General features: G+C 51.3%; 1 protein-coding gene across 3 annotated transcripts in view; it reads left to right on the top strand.

Moving 5' to 3' along the window:
* LOC135252819 (guanine nucleotide-binding protein G(I)/G(S)/G(O) subunit gamma-7) overlaps positions 1 to 16,608 on the top strand; it is a 73,016-nt gene that overhangs the window by 50,290 nt on the left and 6,118 nt on the right. For all 3 annotated transcript variants that reach the window (XM_064331366.1, XM_064331364.1, XM_064331365.1), the window contains one exon: positions 16,368 to 16,488. In XM_064331366.1, coding sequence (XP_064187436.1) covers positions 16,408 to 16,488 — 81 coding nt within the window. In that variant the 5' untranslated portion in view covers positions 16,368 to 16,407. The remainder of the gene's footprint in view (positions 1 to 16,367; positions 16,489 to 16,608) is intronic.

Raw genomic sequence — 16,608 nt, 5'->3', positions numbered from 1 at the left:
CCAGCGGGAGTCTGCAGGCTTCCCTGTTCTCCGCGCTCGTCCTTGAGAAACGGCTCAAGGTTTCCTCCCGGGGAATGGGGGTGGGGGGGTAGACCTGTTTTCCGTGACCTTCCTTTCTCTGTCTCACCTGCTTTACTCGTCTCTCCTGTTCTACTCGCGGAAAAGAAGTTTCTCTTCCAAAACACACGAGGCTCCTGGAATTCATTCTGGAGGGATTTCTGCAGCCTTAGATGTTTTGTTTTCCCCCAGATGGCAGATAAAAGACAATCAAAGCACTGATGAAAGAAAGGACGCGTTTCTGTGGTTCTGTTCTTCTCACAAAAGGGCTGAATTAGCGTTGTCTGTCTGCAGCTCAGCGCACTCTCTCCTCGTTTAAAATGATGGAATGCAGGGATCAGTTCGCAATCTGCCCGAAACTCTTCTGTGAAATGCGCCTTTGTGTGTCGCATTGTTTCTATAAAAAATAGTTCCTGGAATACGGTCGGCCCACATACACTATTTTGAAACATAAATAAATCATTAAAAATCTGGCTTCCAGAGAGAAGCGGCTGAAGGGCCCTGCTTTGCAGCCTGGTCTGTGATGCGCAGAGCAGTGACGAGCCCTGGCGTGTTCCCCTGCCCCTCTGCTCCGTGCCTGGCTGAGCCCGGGCTGTGTGCAGCAGGAAACCTGCGCATCGACCAGCACGTTTGCCGCTTCCCCCCCCCGCCGCGGACTCCGTGCTCGCGGCGGCGTTCGGCCTCCGCTTCTCAGAACGCCACAGCCGGGGCACAGGAAGGAGGGCAGGGGGAGGGGACGGGGGGACGGGGGGACGGGGGGGGGGGCGTGGGAGAGAGCAGGGGGGTTTTCTCACATAATCGCTCAGAGCTTACTGACCACACAGGAGAGAGAGAGACACGGTAAACACAGGACGGATGAGTGCCAGCCCGCTGCCAAAACATCCGCGTCCGCTCAGCGACCGGCAGCGTGTTGTGTCAGGCCGTCTCCGCTCAGCGCCTCTCGCTACGCTCATCTGAAGCGCGTCAGTCAGTGCGCTCCGATGGCGAAATGCTCCTTGCCTGAATCAGTGCCCCCTCACCTGAATCACCCGGGGGGGTTGCTTGTGCATGATTCAGCGTGAGATTGCTTCATCAAGCCTTCCTACAGATTCTGCAGACTGTTTAAAAAAATTTTTTTAAAAAAAGATTGGGAGTCAGAAATCTGTGCCAACTCCAAAGTACAGGGAATGGGGAAGGTGGTGTCTCTCACGAAAGGATCAGCAGATTATTTTTTTGTCCGTTGGTGCAAAAGGACCCGCCTTTTCAGGATTTGTGTTTTCTTTTCCCAAGTCTCTAAACAGCCTCCAGGAGGGTTTTGACTAATTTGTGTGTGAAGTGTGTGGGAGCAGGCAGGGTGCCCAGTATCACATGACAGTGAGCTGTGAGAGAGGGTGGAAGACAGAGGGATGGAGTCAGGGAGAGGCCTGGGAACAGGGCTGTTGTTTACAGGCCCCGTCTCTGCCTGCTGCTGGGAGCTGAGTTTCTGTGGTATTCCATAGGCTGGTTTCCCCCTAAGCCTCTGCAGTCTGGCCCCTTGTGTTTTTAGGCTCGTCTTCCAACATGCCGAAACATTCTGTGCTCTAGAGTTGATTCGCGAGAATTTAACTGTCAGATAAAATAAAAAAATGAAAGATCATTTTTTAATATGCTCTGTTAGTTTATCTTATGAGACCCTGCAGTGATTTGTACTTGTTGTGCTCTGAATTACGTAGGATCGTATGCAGTAGCATTTTTCTTTATTTCTAAATTTGGAGTTGTAACCGTCAGCCGATCGTATCTGCCGCATCCTCAGAAGGATGTGCTGTTGATTTAAGAGGCCAAGCACTAGCGCGCTCTTCCTCGGAAGCGCCTGTGGAAATGCAGCCGCCTGCGAGCCGCCAGCTAAACTGCTGCTCAGCCTGCGAGCCTCCAGCTAAACTGCTGCTGCTGCTCAGCCTGCAAGCCGCTAGCTAAACCTTTCTCAGCTGGCCAGCTAATCTGCGGCCACTGCACGCAGCTAACTGCTGCTCAGCCTGCGAGCCGCCAGCTAAACTGCTTGCTCAGCCTGCGAGCCGCCAGCTAAACTGCTGCTCAGCCTGCGAGCCGCCAGCTAAACTGCTGCTCAGCCTGCGAGCCGCCAGCTAAACTGCTGCTCATCCTGCGAGCCGCCAGCTAAACTGCTGCTGCTGCTCATCCTGCGAGCCGCCAGCTAAACTGCTGCTCATCCTGCGAGCCGCCAGCTAAACTGCTGCTGCTGCTCAGCCTGTGAGCCGCCAGCTAAACTGCTGCTGCTGCTCATCCTGCGAGCCACCAGCTAAACTGCTGCTGCTGCTCAGCCTTACGAGCCTCCAGCTAAACTGCTGCTCAGCCTGCGAGCCTCCAGCTAAACTGCTGCTCATCCTGCGAGCCGCCAGCTAAACTGCTGCTGCTGCTCATCCTGTGAGCCGCCAGCTAAACTGCTGCTCAGCCTGCGAGCCGCCAGCTGAACTGCTGCTGCTAGCCCCAGCTACTGCGCTGCTACCTGAGCCCAGCTAAACTGCTGCTGCTGCTCATCCTGCGAGCCGCCAGCTAAACTGCTGCTGCTGCTCAGCCTGCGAGCCTCCAGCTAAACTGCTGCTGCTGCTCAGCCTGCGAGCCTCCAGCTAAACTGCTGCTCAGCCTGCGAGCCGCCAGCTAAACTGCTGCTCATCCTGCGAGCCGCCAGCTAAACTGCTGCTGCTGCTCATCCTGCGAGCCGCCAGCTAAACTGCTGCTCAGCCTGCGAGCCGCCAGCTAAACTGCTGCTCAGCCTGCGAGCCGCCAGCTAAACTGCTGCTGCTGCTCAGCCTGCGAGCCGCCAGCTAAACTGCTGCTCATCCTGCGAGCCGCCAGCTAAACTGCTGCTCATCCTGCGAGCCGCCAGCTAAACTGCTGCTCATCCTGCGAGCCGCCAGCTAAACTGCTGGTGCTGCTCAGCCTGTGAGCCGCCAGCTAAACTGCTGCTGCTGGTCATCCTGTGAGCCGCCCGCTAAACTGCTGCTCAGCCTGCGAGCCGCCAGCTAAACTGCTGCTGCTGCTCAGCCTGCGAGCCGCCCGCTAAACTGCTGCTCATCCTGCGAGCCGCCAGCTAAACTGCTGCTCATCCTGTGAGCCTCCAGCTAAACTGCCGCTCAGCCTGCGAGCCGCCCGCTAAACTGCTGCTCAGCCTGCGAGCCGCCAGCTAAACTGCTGCTTATCCTGCGAGCCGCCAGCTAAACTGCTGCTCATCCTGCGAGCCTGTAGTTATCGTACAGGAGGGCCGTACCGCCTACCGAGCAGCCACACAGCCAGCTGGTGTGCAGCCAGCGTCCAGCCGATACAATAGCACAAGTTCCTGTTGTGCAAAAATGTGGGAGTGGCTTGCCCATCTGAATCCCATCGTTCCCTGGGCACTTGTGCGCTGTCCTGTGGGACTCCCAGCCACACTCAGGATTCAGTCAGGCACTCAGCTCGTCTAATTTTACCTCTTCTATTCTCCTCGTTTTATCGTTCATTAAAATGTAAAAAGATGAGAAATTGGCCTTTGAATCGTGACGGGCCGTTCTGCCCAGAAGAGAACGCTCCCACCGTTATTTCTGGCTTCCAGTTCATTTGTCAATTGACGGTCAGCTGTGGGCGTTTTTAAAACCGCAATACGACAAGGGACTGCGTCAGCTAGGCTGGCTAAAGTAAACCCACTGTACTGTGTAAGAAAAGTAGCCGTTGGCTAATTCCTTGGTAATTTTAGAAAGCTAGCTGAACAGATAGGCCGGTGAAACTTTTTTTTATTTGCTAAGACGTTGTTAGCAGTACTACAGCCAGATTATTAAACGTGCCACTGGCTCTAGCATGCTTACTGTACAAGTAAGGGCTAGCAAGCTTTTTGAAGAACATCCAGTAAACAAATGCATTGCAGAAAATGGGTTGAATGCCTTAATGGTTCAATTGCATTGGATCCATTTCTCCAGCATCTAGGTGCTAATTGCGTGAGATGCACACGATTGTATTGATTATTTACACATGTTGTTTGCCTGCAGTACATAATCAACATAAGGACTGAAACGGTCTTTGCTGTTCTGGGACAATTACGTTCTGCTCCATTACTGTGAACTGCACTCAGTTATTGTATGTTGCATTTTCCTTATCTGGCGGTTTACCAGTGAAGGGAGTCAAGTTGTTCATTCCTTTGTGCCTCAGAACAGCTTGACCCAGCAAGCTCGACACCTGAATGGGAATTAAATAGTTCCTTATTTCTGAAAGGGACAGGGGATTCTAGCTTGTGGGTGGAGAGGGGCGGGGGGGGCATCTGGAATAAAAGCAGGTTCATCCAGGCAGCACTAACTGTCCCTTTTGAATTTGCACATTTGGTTCCCTTTTCAACAGTCATGTGACATTCTTAAGCTTTCTCCAGCACTAGTCAGCTCTAGTGACTGAACAGCTAGGCTGCTTTGTTTTGGCCGACTCTTTGTGCTTGACATAAGGCATTTTGGCGGTTTGCCGCACCGGTAGGAATGGTGAAATTATTGTTTGTCCCTGTGGATCCACATGATTTGCATGCAATGTCAAATGATCGGTTTGGTCACCCAGCCTATGAAAGGCACCTATTACAGTAAACTGCAGCCTGCAGCCCCGGGGGCTTGTCCCGGCCCTCTTTAAAAAAAAGGCTCATTAAACGGGCCCAGCTGTGGGAGCGCTGCTCTTTTGTCAGGGTCTGCTTGTTTGTCAGGGCCATTACTGAAGTGGGAGCGCGGTCAGGGCTCGGTCGGGAGGAACGGCGAATCCCAGGACCGCTCCCTCCTCTCCACCTCGGCGCTCCAGACATGTGGCATTTATACCGACTCCAAAACACATCCTCCTTTCTTTAAAAAAAAAAAAAGAAAAAGAAAAAAATTCCCTGAAAGGCTGGTGTGGGGAAAACCGGGCCCGAACTATTTATCCCTCTTCACTAACCCTGCAGACGCCTGACCTTTTTCTCCGTGCTCGTCCGCACGATTTCAGTTTTGAGCAGCGTGCGCTGGGCTCCGGGCCTGAGAGCGTACGTTTTTTCGTTTTTTTGTTTTTTTTTCGTTCTTTTGGCGCCTCTTTCGCCCCCGTCTGCTCGGATTGCGCGGGGGCCCTGGGCTCTCTCTCCTCTCTTTCCCCTCCGTCTCTCCTCCCAGACGGGCTTACGGCTTGCTGACTCCAAGCGGGGTTTTTTTGCGAGCCAGTCAGCAGGTTTGCTCTGTGAAGTCATGACTCTCCTCATGTGTGTGCGTTTGTGTGCCAGAGCCGCCCGGCTCAGCCCACGGGGCAGTGCCGGCCAAAAATGCAAATCTGTGCACCACAGGCAACCCCAGGTCCTAACTATTAATAATCGCCTGAGTTCCCTTCTCTCCCCCTCCCAACTCAGGGGCTGACCCACTTTATCAGCACACTCTGTTCATCTAAATGCAGTAAAATTGCATTAGCTGTTACTTATAAAACAATAGCTATTACCTGTAACACAATAGTTCCCCATTTTGTTTAAAATACAAGAAAATGCAAAGTCCTTTAGTACTTTGTTAACTGGTAATGCATTGAAATGTTGCACATTGTTACCCGTTGCAGCAGGAGAGGAATGACAGTTTCTTGGGTTGTTTTCTAACTCTGCAGGAGCTCCGGAGTCATTGAACTTTAGTTGATGGGGGCCCTCAGCGACCCGGTGACTTAACCCCTTTTCATTAAACTGTGATTAGTGAAGACTTACTGAGGTCTGTTTCATTTCGATTGGTCAGCATTTCATTAGCACTTGCTTCTGGGAAGTGAGGAAATATAAACTGAGAGAAATAAAATGAAAGCTCAAGATTAATTTTTTGTTTTCAGCATCAGATGTTTTTATGCTGTAGTTGTACTATCAAGGATTACATCCTTTAACAAATTTGACAAACTTATAATTGAGCTAGAAAACTTCTCTTATGCAAAACTGGGGGAAATTTTCTTGGGGGCGGGCTAAGTAGTTCCTCTCTTGACACGCATGCACACGCACACACACGCGCTCATGCACACACGCACACACACACACACACACAATTAAAAAAAAAAAAGATTAAGGACAAGAGACTTAAATCATAACTTCTTATCTCTAAGATCAGTCACAGTACACCCAAATGAGCCGGTGAACGAAGAGCACATTTGATTCAGCAGTGTTAAACTTCTGAGCTGTGCTTCCTGTGATATCGCTTTAAATATATGCTACACACAGTAGATTTGCACATGCACACCTCTTGGTCATTGGCGTTAGGATTTCATATTATTTATCAGCAGCTGAACCTACAGAAGATTTAAATGCATTATCCTAAAAGAATGTGCCACACACGAAAATGAAGGTCAGTAATAATGCATAACTCCCTCTTATGCCCTCATTGTTATGTGCAGCCGATCCCTTGGCCAGTGTCATGTTGTGTTTTCGGTTGGTTATGTGCAATGCCAGCGTTGTGTAAACACATCGAGTCAGAAGGAGATTGAATTCAGTCTGACTGATGGATGCTTTTAACGAACAGAGTGGGCGGCCTTGATTCCCAGCTCTCCCCCTGATCAGGTGCCTTCCAGTATATCGCTTTCACAACAACCTCCCCCCCCCCCCCCCCAATGTGAGAGAGAGAGGAAAAAAAGAGAAATGTGAGGCTGGGAGGGTGTCACACACACACTCATATCGTTCTTCGATCTCAGCTATCCCTTTTTCTCCCTCCCTCTCTCCCTCTCACTCGCTTTCTGTTCGGGGTCGTCTGATCTCAGCCGCAGTCTTGTGCTTCGGTGAGATCATGCACAGTCACCCCCGTCACATGAGATAATCTGACTAACAAGACCCCAAGCCCCCCCACTCCCCCTTTCTCCCTCGTGCTCCTGAGCCGCTGCTCCCGACAACTGGAGTCATCGCGCTCTCCGCTTCCCGGAACGGCCTGAGGAGGGAGAGGGGACGGCGCATGCGTGCGCGAGCGAGCCGGCCCATTGTTTCGTAGCGCCCCGGTGGTGATGTCAGCTTACATTTCCACAGCTGAGCTCAGCTCCGGAGAGGGAGGTGGCCGCTCGCCAGAGCCGTTGCTCACTGATAGGGAGGGAGCTGTTTAGGGAGTATGACATCAGCAGCTGGGAGAGAGAAGGGCAGCTTTTTTTTTTTTTTTCCTCCTTGCCCCCCCCCCCCCCCATTTGTTTGGCTGTGGCAGCCCCATTGTGAGGCCACTCTTCGTCATATCACAAGGCGCGCTGTCCTTTTATGGTGTGAGAGTGAAAAAAGCAGTGGACCAGAAATGGGAGGATGCCACTCGTGGTCGCCGCGAGGAGTCAGATAAACAACTTCAGTGGGACTTTCCTCAACAACGGGGCCTTGGCTTCGCTCTTGTAATTGACTATTAATAGTAGAAATGACTCAAAAGTGGTGATGTTTTTCTGCCTTTTTGCATGGAACAGCCATTCGGGGGCCGGTGCTTGGAAGTCCTAAAAGGTCAGAGATTGGGGCTGTGATTGGTGCTTCGCGAGAAGTTGAGTCCTCTGTGCTGTGATCCACGGTGCTGTCTGTTACTCACTCAAAAGAAAACAACGGAGCTGCTTGTTCATCACTGCTTGTTATTCTCCCTCGTGTTTTTCACTTTCTGCCATTAGAACGTGTTATTCTTCCTTCTTCTGCAAACCTAAAAAAGCACCCCAGTCAGGGCTTTCTAGTTATTTGGATCGTAAGCACTTCCTGGAGGGGAAATTAATTCAAACCAGCATTGCTTTCAAGAAATGGAATCTCCATAAGGAGGTCCACATACTGAAACACCTGCTAGTTGGCCCATTGCTTTGCACAGGACATTAGTTCACTGTGCACACATATCCAACATGGCCGAACCTGGGCACTTGCTCCTTTACAAAAGAAAACCTTCTGCATTTGCAAAAATGGGGTTTTTTAAAGTCTCATGTTCTCCGCTGTATCAGGGGTCATTTCCTCTTTCCACTCACGAGTTGGCGATGGTGGTTTCACCCGGAGGACTGCAGGGAGCATGTGCGCAGTGTCACAAGAGTCTGCTGTGTCAGAGTGACACAGCAACTCCCAGAGTCACAGGTGTAGGCATGAAGAACAAATCCACACAAACATGTGCACGCTCTCTCCCTCATTCCTTGCATGCATACACAGATACGTAAACACGCTGCCAACCACAGTCAGAGTAAATAATTAGCTTGGATGCCCATTTGTTTGGAGTGAATCCTCATTTACAGCCAGCCTGACTCATGGGCCCATATCAAGTTTTATTCCATCTAATTATTTTTGAGAACTTCTTTTGAGGGCGGGGCTGGCATTTCTGAAATTGAAAGTTGGATTAGAGACATGGTGCTCTCATCATGACTCCTCACCCTTTTATTTCGGAGGAATTTCTCAGAAGAAAGGAGCTGTGGAAGAATCCTAAACGACACCCGGTTTACTTATTTAAAAACAACGCATCGCACTTCACGTTCTTTGCGACAGCCGCAGCTGCTCTGCTCTGTGCTGTACTCTGCGCGTTGCCGTGGGGACGGTTGTATGTTTTTGGGATATTTCGGGGCTCATGCTCCGTTACCGTGCAGCGCTGCGCTCAGTAGCCGCAGGACGGCGTCCGGCGCTCGCCGCCTGCGTTCCCCTGCGCAGATCTGCGCAGTCAGAGCGGGAGCCTCGAGCGCCAGCCCGGGGACCGGCAGCCCTGCGCAGATCACAGGACGCCGCTGGAATTCCACCGCGCCGTCGAAGGAGAGGAAGGAATTCGGCACGAGCGCGAGGAAGCCTGGAGAGCCGCCCGTCCCGCGCGCCGCCCGGCGTCTTTGGCGGGCGGCGGCGGCGGCGGCGGCGGCTTTGATTTAACGCCACATGCTGTTCCAGCGGCGAGCAGATAGCACGCAGACATCCATCCGCCGGTGACGGGGAAGCGCGTCACCCCGCAGAGCTGGCCTGATCCAGGGAGATCAGAATCACCGAGCGCCTGACATCCCCGTCATTCTCTCTGAATGCCGTAAGAGGCATGCTGTGCTGAATTGCTGAATGCTTCCCGTGAGGCCCCCTGGTTTTCACAGTGCATGTTTATGGGACGTGCAGAAGCCTTTGGAATGTGCCTTTTCTCCAGGGAGGCCATAGGTGAGAGCAGCAGTATAAAGTGCTGTGTATCATTCTGGCCTTATCGGAATGTGACCGTGCGCGAGTCTTAGAACCCTCCTGCGCCCGGTGCGATCGTGCGCGGGCTGAGCGGGGTTTGAATCCTGCACGGCGGCTTCCGGCGACGCTCTGCCGTTTGTGAGTCCTTTGTTTTAGGGTGGCGGGAGGGACAAGGCATTAGGAGTATGTGGAGCGGAAGGTGCAGGCAGAGAGAGAGAGACTGGCACAGAGGGGAAGGAGCCAGGAGGGAGTTCATATCACAGAGGGCTAATTACAGGAAGCGCCTATCTTCTCATAAGAGCAGCATTCCAACAAGTGGAGAAGGAGCTGCCTGTTCAGCAGACTGGCTCTGGAAAGCCAGACCGTGTAGTGTAGTGTGGAGGTGGAGGGGGGGGGGGGTTGGCCGTTTGGGAGTGGCCGGTCTGAGGCATGTGGATTTTTCGGCATGGGTAGGGAGGGAGGGTGTGGGACCCTTCGGAGGGTGGAAAAGTGTAACCAGTTAGATGAACTTCGAGGAAAAATGGAAAAGTGCAGCTCCCTGGAGAGCGGGGGGGGTTCTGGGCGCCTTGCTGGCAGACCCCCCCTCCCCCCCCCCCCATTCCTCTTCTCTAGCGGTCTTTCCCCCCAAAGCGCAGGGCAGCTCTGGGGCTGCAGCACAAAGGCTGGAGTGTGCGCAGGCCGCACTGCCACTGGGCCCTTTGTGCGCTCGGGCCTAATTTACCTTGTGATATTTCAGATGCATTCCAGGGGTTTCTCGGCCTCAAGGTCCCGCTGTCTCCCGCAGCGCCGCTGTGTGTTTAAGAGTCCCGCCGCCTAATCGCAGCCTAATCGCGCCGTCGCCCAAAGAGAGAGAGCCGGGACTATGCCCCAGCACACCCGAACCCTTGTTTTGGGCCACGCCGCGCGGTCACGCATTTAATGGCCCATTTTCTGTCCCCTGCGTGCAGTGCCTGCAGATCAATGAGTTTTGTCTTTGCTCCAAAAAAAAAGACTTGCAGCAGAAGTTTTCTTTTTTTTTTCTTCCTGGAAACTTTGATGCTTGGGCCCCCGTGCCCCCTTCTCCCTCCTGGTTTTCCACTGTTTGTCCTTTGGATTTACATTTCCAGGTACGGCCCTACGAGGAAGGGGGCTCTTATCTTATCTGAGAGCCCTGCTGTGGAATGCTCTTTTTCCTCCCGCCTTTGTCCAGGTGGCGGGTCCTCTCTCCTTCCCCAACCGCGTGGGGGGGCCCTGGAGAGAGCGAGTCCAGCCCCAATGGCAAACAGGTGGGGTTGACACCTAGTTGTAAACTGCGGCTGACGTAGCGTCACCCCCCTCTGGGACCTCTGCACACCCCCCCGCCCTGCCCCATCCCTCTCCGGGAGAGCGCATCTGAGCGCGGGGGATGACAGTGTAGTGTAATGGCTAAGGAGCTGGTCTTGTAACCTAAAGGTCACAGGTTCGAATCCCGGGTTGGACACTGCCATTGTACCCTTGAGCAAGCAAGGTACTTAACCTACACTGCTTCAGTATATATGTAAATGCTGTTCAACACATTGTGTAAGTCGCTCTGGATAAGAGCGTCTGCTAAACGCCTGTAATGTAATGTAATGGGGGGCAGTCACAGCTGTCGCGTTGAGCTCCTGGCCGCTGTCTTTCGCCGGCTGATTTACGGTGGCGTTGGGCTCGGCGGCTGTAAGTGAGGCATTTTAAACAGCCCCCTGTGTCATAGGAGCACACCGAGCAGAGGAATGACGGAACCTGCCGTACGAGTTCTGCTTCATATCAGTGCGAAGGTCTTCAAAACAGAGTCTGGTTGAACATGCGTCGCGATGGGAGAGAGCTGCATCAACGTTTTAGCGTAGCCTGAAGTCAAAGTCTGGAAACAGGGTTTTTTGTTTTGCTTTCAAATGCCGCGGTGTAAGCTAGAACAGCACTATGTGCACATTTTTATCAGAAGATTTATAAGACGAAGGCATGCGTGTGCAACTTAAAACTGCTAGTTAGCAGTTTAGAACTGTAGATAGTTTCTCATTAATATTAGCCTTGTGGGAGGTCTGAAGGTATGCCCAACATGCTGTTTGTCCTCATGCATTAGCACGATGGATGCAGTTTCAGAACTGTTGGTGGCAGTACTTGCTGAGAGCAATTGTCTTTTTGCCTCAGCAAGGACGATAATGGAAGGATCCATATATCCATTGCTGCTTATCATTTATTCATCCTGGGGTGCATTTTCAAGCGGAGCGCTTCTGTTTTGACAACCAGGTTCAGTTCCTGGAAACCAGCGCATGTTGTCCAAGGGAGTGACGGTTCCTAATGTAAAGACAAAGCCCAGGCATTGAGGTCTTTTCAGGGGCCCTGTATTTCTAGGAAAAGCTCAAAAAATGCGGGTGAGGGGTGAGCAGCTCTGTGTTTCGGTGGGAGGTGCAAGGGTTGGGTGGGTGGGTTGGGTGGGTGGTGGGGGGGGGGGTCGGTGTCTGCTTGCATGAGGAAAATCTGACAGCCTGGCCACAGTTTTCCCTGTGTTCGCCCTCCGAGGAAAATGACACAGTTGTATATGTGCATACACGCACGTTCATTGCCAGTTTTTTTTTTTTTCAAGGTGTCTGTTCCCTTGAAAAAACATATTTTTTTTGTCTTGTTTCCCCGTGTAGCTAGGGAAAAGTATCTCAAATAAGGGCGTGTTAGCTCCTTGCTATTTTCGATGGTTTCCCTGGTATTCTGACAGCAGCAAACGCACCACCTACCTGAAGGGTAACTGATTTGGTGTCTGACTCGTGTGTAAAACTTTTCATTTATCGGGAACAAACTGCGTGCATTTTTCTTGGACTGCAGGCATCGACTCCTCTCCAAGTGTAGCATTGTGTCCCTCTGGCAGCAAGCTGTGCATATGCAGCCGAGCCTGACTGCTGTAGGTCCCCCCTGCCGCAGTTCTCCAGACCTCTTCTGCAGAACTTAGGAAGAATCTGCGAAGGCGCCTGGGTTATGTCAGGCCACGTGCGGACCCGCGGCGGCCCTGTTTCTGCATGAGGGAGGGGTCAGCGGCGAGGAGACGGAGGCTTTTACAGGGAATAGGGGCCGGCCGCTCTCTCCTGACCGCTGCGCTTTGGCGAATCCCCCAGAACCCTCTCTCCCTGCAGGGCAGAGCAGTCCGCCGCTGCCGCTGCCGCTTCCTAGAACAGGTTTAATTAATCAGGGTAATCCCGTAAGCCCTGAGCCCGGGGTGCAGGGCCCTGAGCCTGGGCAGAAAGTTCTGGAAATCAGCTGAGGGAACCACCACAACACATGCCTTAAATAACAGTCTTAGGGAGGACACCTGCCGCATAAAGCAGCGTCTTACAGAGGACTCAGGAACTGGGGGCGGACACAAGACACAAATAGCCTCTTGTCGCCACGCCGAGCATCATTGCAAATGATGAATTTTCCATGCGTTCTCAGTGTGACAATTGACAAAGTCCTTTTCTTGGGGCGTTGCGCAGTGTGACTGCTGCGTAGCTTGCTTATGTAACTCACCTGTGTTTATCACTCAAGATAGGGGTTTAATCATAATTCAATTAGCAGCCCTTCAGCTTGCAGTGAAATACTTTCTTCCCCATATAAATCTCTAATGCACGTCAATAAAAACGTGTAAGGGATATAATCTGGATTTATGAGCGTGCTTAATTAACGAGCGATATGTTTTTTTAATTATTTATTTATAAAGCTGTATTAAAGCTAGCTGGGTACCGCTGTGAGTACAGTTCCCACTCTGTGCCTTTGTGTTGAGTTTATAAACAAGGCCAGCCGAGAATTGGCCCAGTTACACACATCCAGGCCACAGACCTGCCAATCCCTCCACGTGGCGCTGCATTAGCCCAAGCCTGACCCTCACGCACACTCACTGATACTTATCTCATCCTGAGAGCCAGACTGTGTGCGTGTGTGTGTGTGTGTGCGTGTGTGCGTGTGTGTACATGTGTGTATGTGTGTGTGCGCGTGCGTGTGCACGTGTCTGTATGTGTGTGTGTGCGCGGTGGCGTGTGTGTGGTGCATGTGCACGTGTGTGCACGTGTGTGTGTGTGTGTGTGGAGACCACGTCTCTTAAGTACACAAATAAACTCAGTGTATCTGACTTGCTTAGCATGTTCCCTGGAACAGCCGAATGATGTCAGAATTGAAGTAAAGTTTATGTGAATGGTGTTTTGAAAGTGCTCCCAGTACGCAGTGCTGAGTCGGCCATGTTGAGGTTCCTGTGGCTGGTGACACTTCAGTTAGGAGCTATCCCATAATGCTCACCCAGTCTGTTCCTAAATGTGCTGTACCTGCTGAAGTATCCTCTTTGTGTCTTCTGCTTTCAGGGGGATACACATGTACCGTCTTTCACCATAACACACGCACTTCCTGTCCGGCCCGTGTTTGACAGTAACTAGCGATGTGTCAATGCGCTGGGCGGATGAGCTGCTGCAGCCGTCGCTGTATTGTTCAGGTCTCAGAAGTCTGAGGGAAAGGTGTCTTGTTAGTTCTGACACGCTGTTCTGAGCTGTAGTGGGAAAGAGTGGGCTTCGCTCCTCACAGTGCGTTCAGGCGGCAGGACAAGCAGGCTGCCCGAGGCGCTCCTTGTGTGAGCAGCGCAGACTGTGTGTGTGTGTGTGTGTGGGGCGACATAGCTCAGGAGGTAAGACATGTTGGCGTCGAAGGGTTGCGGTTCAACCGCCTGTGCATGTTGAGTGCCTGAGCAGGAACCTACCTAACTGCTCTGGCGAATGAGAGGCATCCATTGTAGCGTTGGATAAGCGCATAAATGCAGTCATTTCCCATTTCCCATGCGTGTGTTTGTGCCTGTGTGTGCGTGCATGCATGTGTCTGCGGCTGTGCGTGTGTGTGTGTGTGTGCGTGTCTGTGTGCATGCATGCGTCTGTTTCTGTGTGTACATGCTTGTGTGTGTGTATGTGTGTGAGTGCGCGTAAGTGAGTCTGTGGTTGTGAGTGTGTGTGAGTGTGTGTGTGCGTGCGTGCCGTGCATGTGTGTGTGTGAGTGTGTGTGTTCGCGCGCCTGCTCTCAGTGCACAGCACTCATTCGCTCGGTTATCTACACAGCAAGCAGCTGAAGGCCTGGACTGCAGATTTGCACCATCATTCATTATTTTCCCAAGCGGAGCTATTTGTAGCTCGTTAGTTTCCTCAGACACTTGGTCCCGCAGGCCCGAGTGAGAGAGCAGAGAGATAAGGGTGCGGTGGTCTGCAGGGCGGCTCTCTCCTTACAATGGACGGCACGCACCTGTTAACAGCGGAAGTGAGATTGATGAGGGTGCCGTCAGGGCGAGTGGGAGGTTTGGCAGAGCAGGGTGGTCCATCTCACATGCCTGTGTCGGGGGAATGAGCAAATCACGCTCGAGGTGAATTGAGATGTCAAGGGAAAGTGTCCATTAGCATGCAACTTTGACCCGCAAACAGTTGTGAAAGCAGGAACGTACAAAAAAAAAAAAATCATATGGCATCTCATATTTATGTCTCCTTCCTAGTGTAATTCATTGCTTGAGCAAATGTTAATACCCTATAATAAGACTTGAACGTTAGTGTTAGCTAATGCTGTGCATGTAGTGGGGCTCCCTGATTTTTCTTTAGTGGTTTTTTTCTGTCCGTTGATCCAGGTGTCATGAAGACGTTTTTAATAGTTCCTGCAGTTTTTTTTTTGTTTTTTTTCACTAGCGCTCACTCACCACCTTAGCCTGAGTGCCATGGAGATGCAGTAAACAAAACAAGATCATGCCGATCCAGACATGGAGACAGCGCTGCGGAGTCAGACGCTGGAGCACACGCTCGCTCTCTCGCGCACAGACGGGCGATCGCGCGGCCGCCCCCGGCTCTCCCCTCAGCTCGGGTCGGGGCGGGGCGCGGGGACAGCTGTTTAGTGTAGCGCACAGACATCACCTCACCGAGACGGCTCATGCACATGTTTTAGTCATCCCAAACTCTCTCTGCAGATAGCAGGTGTTGCTCTCTGAGCTCACCGGCAGGGCTTTCCCTTTCCGCAGCCTGCATGTGGCGGCTCACGTAGACTCGGAAAGGAGCCAAAATGGCTCACTCAGCCTTTAGGAACTATTTACTGCCATTTGTGCATGTGTTGTCATTCTTCAGTCTAAGCTTGGTTTATATGAAACAACGTAGTGAAATTTCTTACTACACCTCGGAAATGTCATGGCTTTATATGTAACTGCATTGCTGAGTTTCTTTATTTTTAAGTTTTTATTTAATGTTATTTGCAAAGTGACAGGTTTAGAAGGCTACAGAATTTCCATTATTTTTTGTGTTGCTGCCGATGCTGTGTATCGTGTAAGCTGATTGGTCGGATATTGTTGGCCTGCTTGTTTTTAGAGATGGTGTTTGCTCTGATGCAGTGGGCTCCCATAATAGCAACGACTGTTCTGTGAGTTGCTTTGTTATCAGTGCAAGTCAAGCTGCATAATGTCTTCATTGTGAATGTGTGCTGAAATGGTTTTGTTTGGGTTGCGTTTAATAGCCTGTGGGATCAAGTAAGGGCTTGAGCCGGGGGATGACATATTCACACAGTCAAAGTGCAGCAGTCATGTGCTGTTAATGACAGCATTCGCAGGCTATTCTGGGCACAGCTGTTTTTGTCTGACTTCAGCCTCTTCAGCGTTTTTGTAATGATGGGAATATTGTGTTTGGTGCTTACTGTGACATCGTCTTGGATTCGGTCCACATTCGTTGTTAAATGTGGACCGAATCAAAGCATCGTATCAAAGACGTGTTTTCTTCTTATCTATTGCTGTTGGCAAGTTCAGTAATCCACTAATTTGGAAATATGTTTACATTGAGCAAATTTATCTTGCATTTAACTGAGGGTCAGATTTTCACATTTTAAAGATGTGGATTGAAACTAGGACATTGTGCAGATGTAGATATTGCATGTGTCTTTCCTTCTGTTTTGAGAATTGCTTTGGCAATTCATGACGCAAGCACTTTCTCAAGGCTGTTCCAGCTGCAGGCTGTCAAATGGACTTGCACCTGTAGCTCCTTGCTGAAATGTTCAGTTCTCTAAACATGACTACACGCTGTTTCCCAGCTTTTACCCACAAATGCTTTCCTGCTACACAGGAAATTCAATGCAGCAGAATTACGCAGAGCAGAGGAAGCACACGTCTTGACCTATAATTAATTTGATTTTAATGGTTTATTAATTTTCCCCTCTGTTTGTCCCCATCTATCTGTCTATCTGTCTCTCTCTCTGTCAATCTGTCTTTTTTTTTTTTATATAGTGTTTTCTCATTGGCCCGGTCTGTGAACCAATGGCAGAGAATGTCGACGACTAATAACATAGCACAGGCCCGGAAACTGGTGGAGCAGCTGCGGATCGAGGCTGGGATCGAGCGCATCAAGGTACGCCGTCTCCTTTGTCCTGTGTGACGCACGGGCAGAGGCACCACTGTGAGCTACTGCAGGCAGAGCACGGGCCTGTGACTCTCAGTACGTGCTCGCGTGCTCCCTGACACCTCACAC

The sequence above is a fragment of the Anguilla rostrata genome, chromosome 4 (genome assembly GCF_018555375.3).
Source record: "Anguilla rostrata isolate EN2019 chromosome 4, ASM1855537v3, whole genome shotgun sequence".
NCBI lineage: Eukaryota > Metazoa > Chordata > Actinopteri > Anguilliformes > Anguillidae > Anguilla > Anguilla rostrata.
The sequence above is the reverse complement of the archived record's forward strand: the minus strand, read 5'-3'. Positions and strand labels throughout refer to the sequence as shown.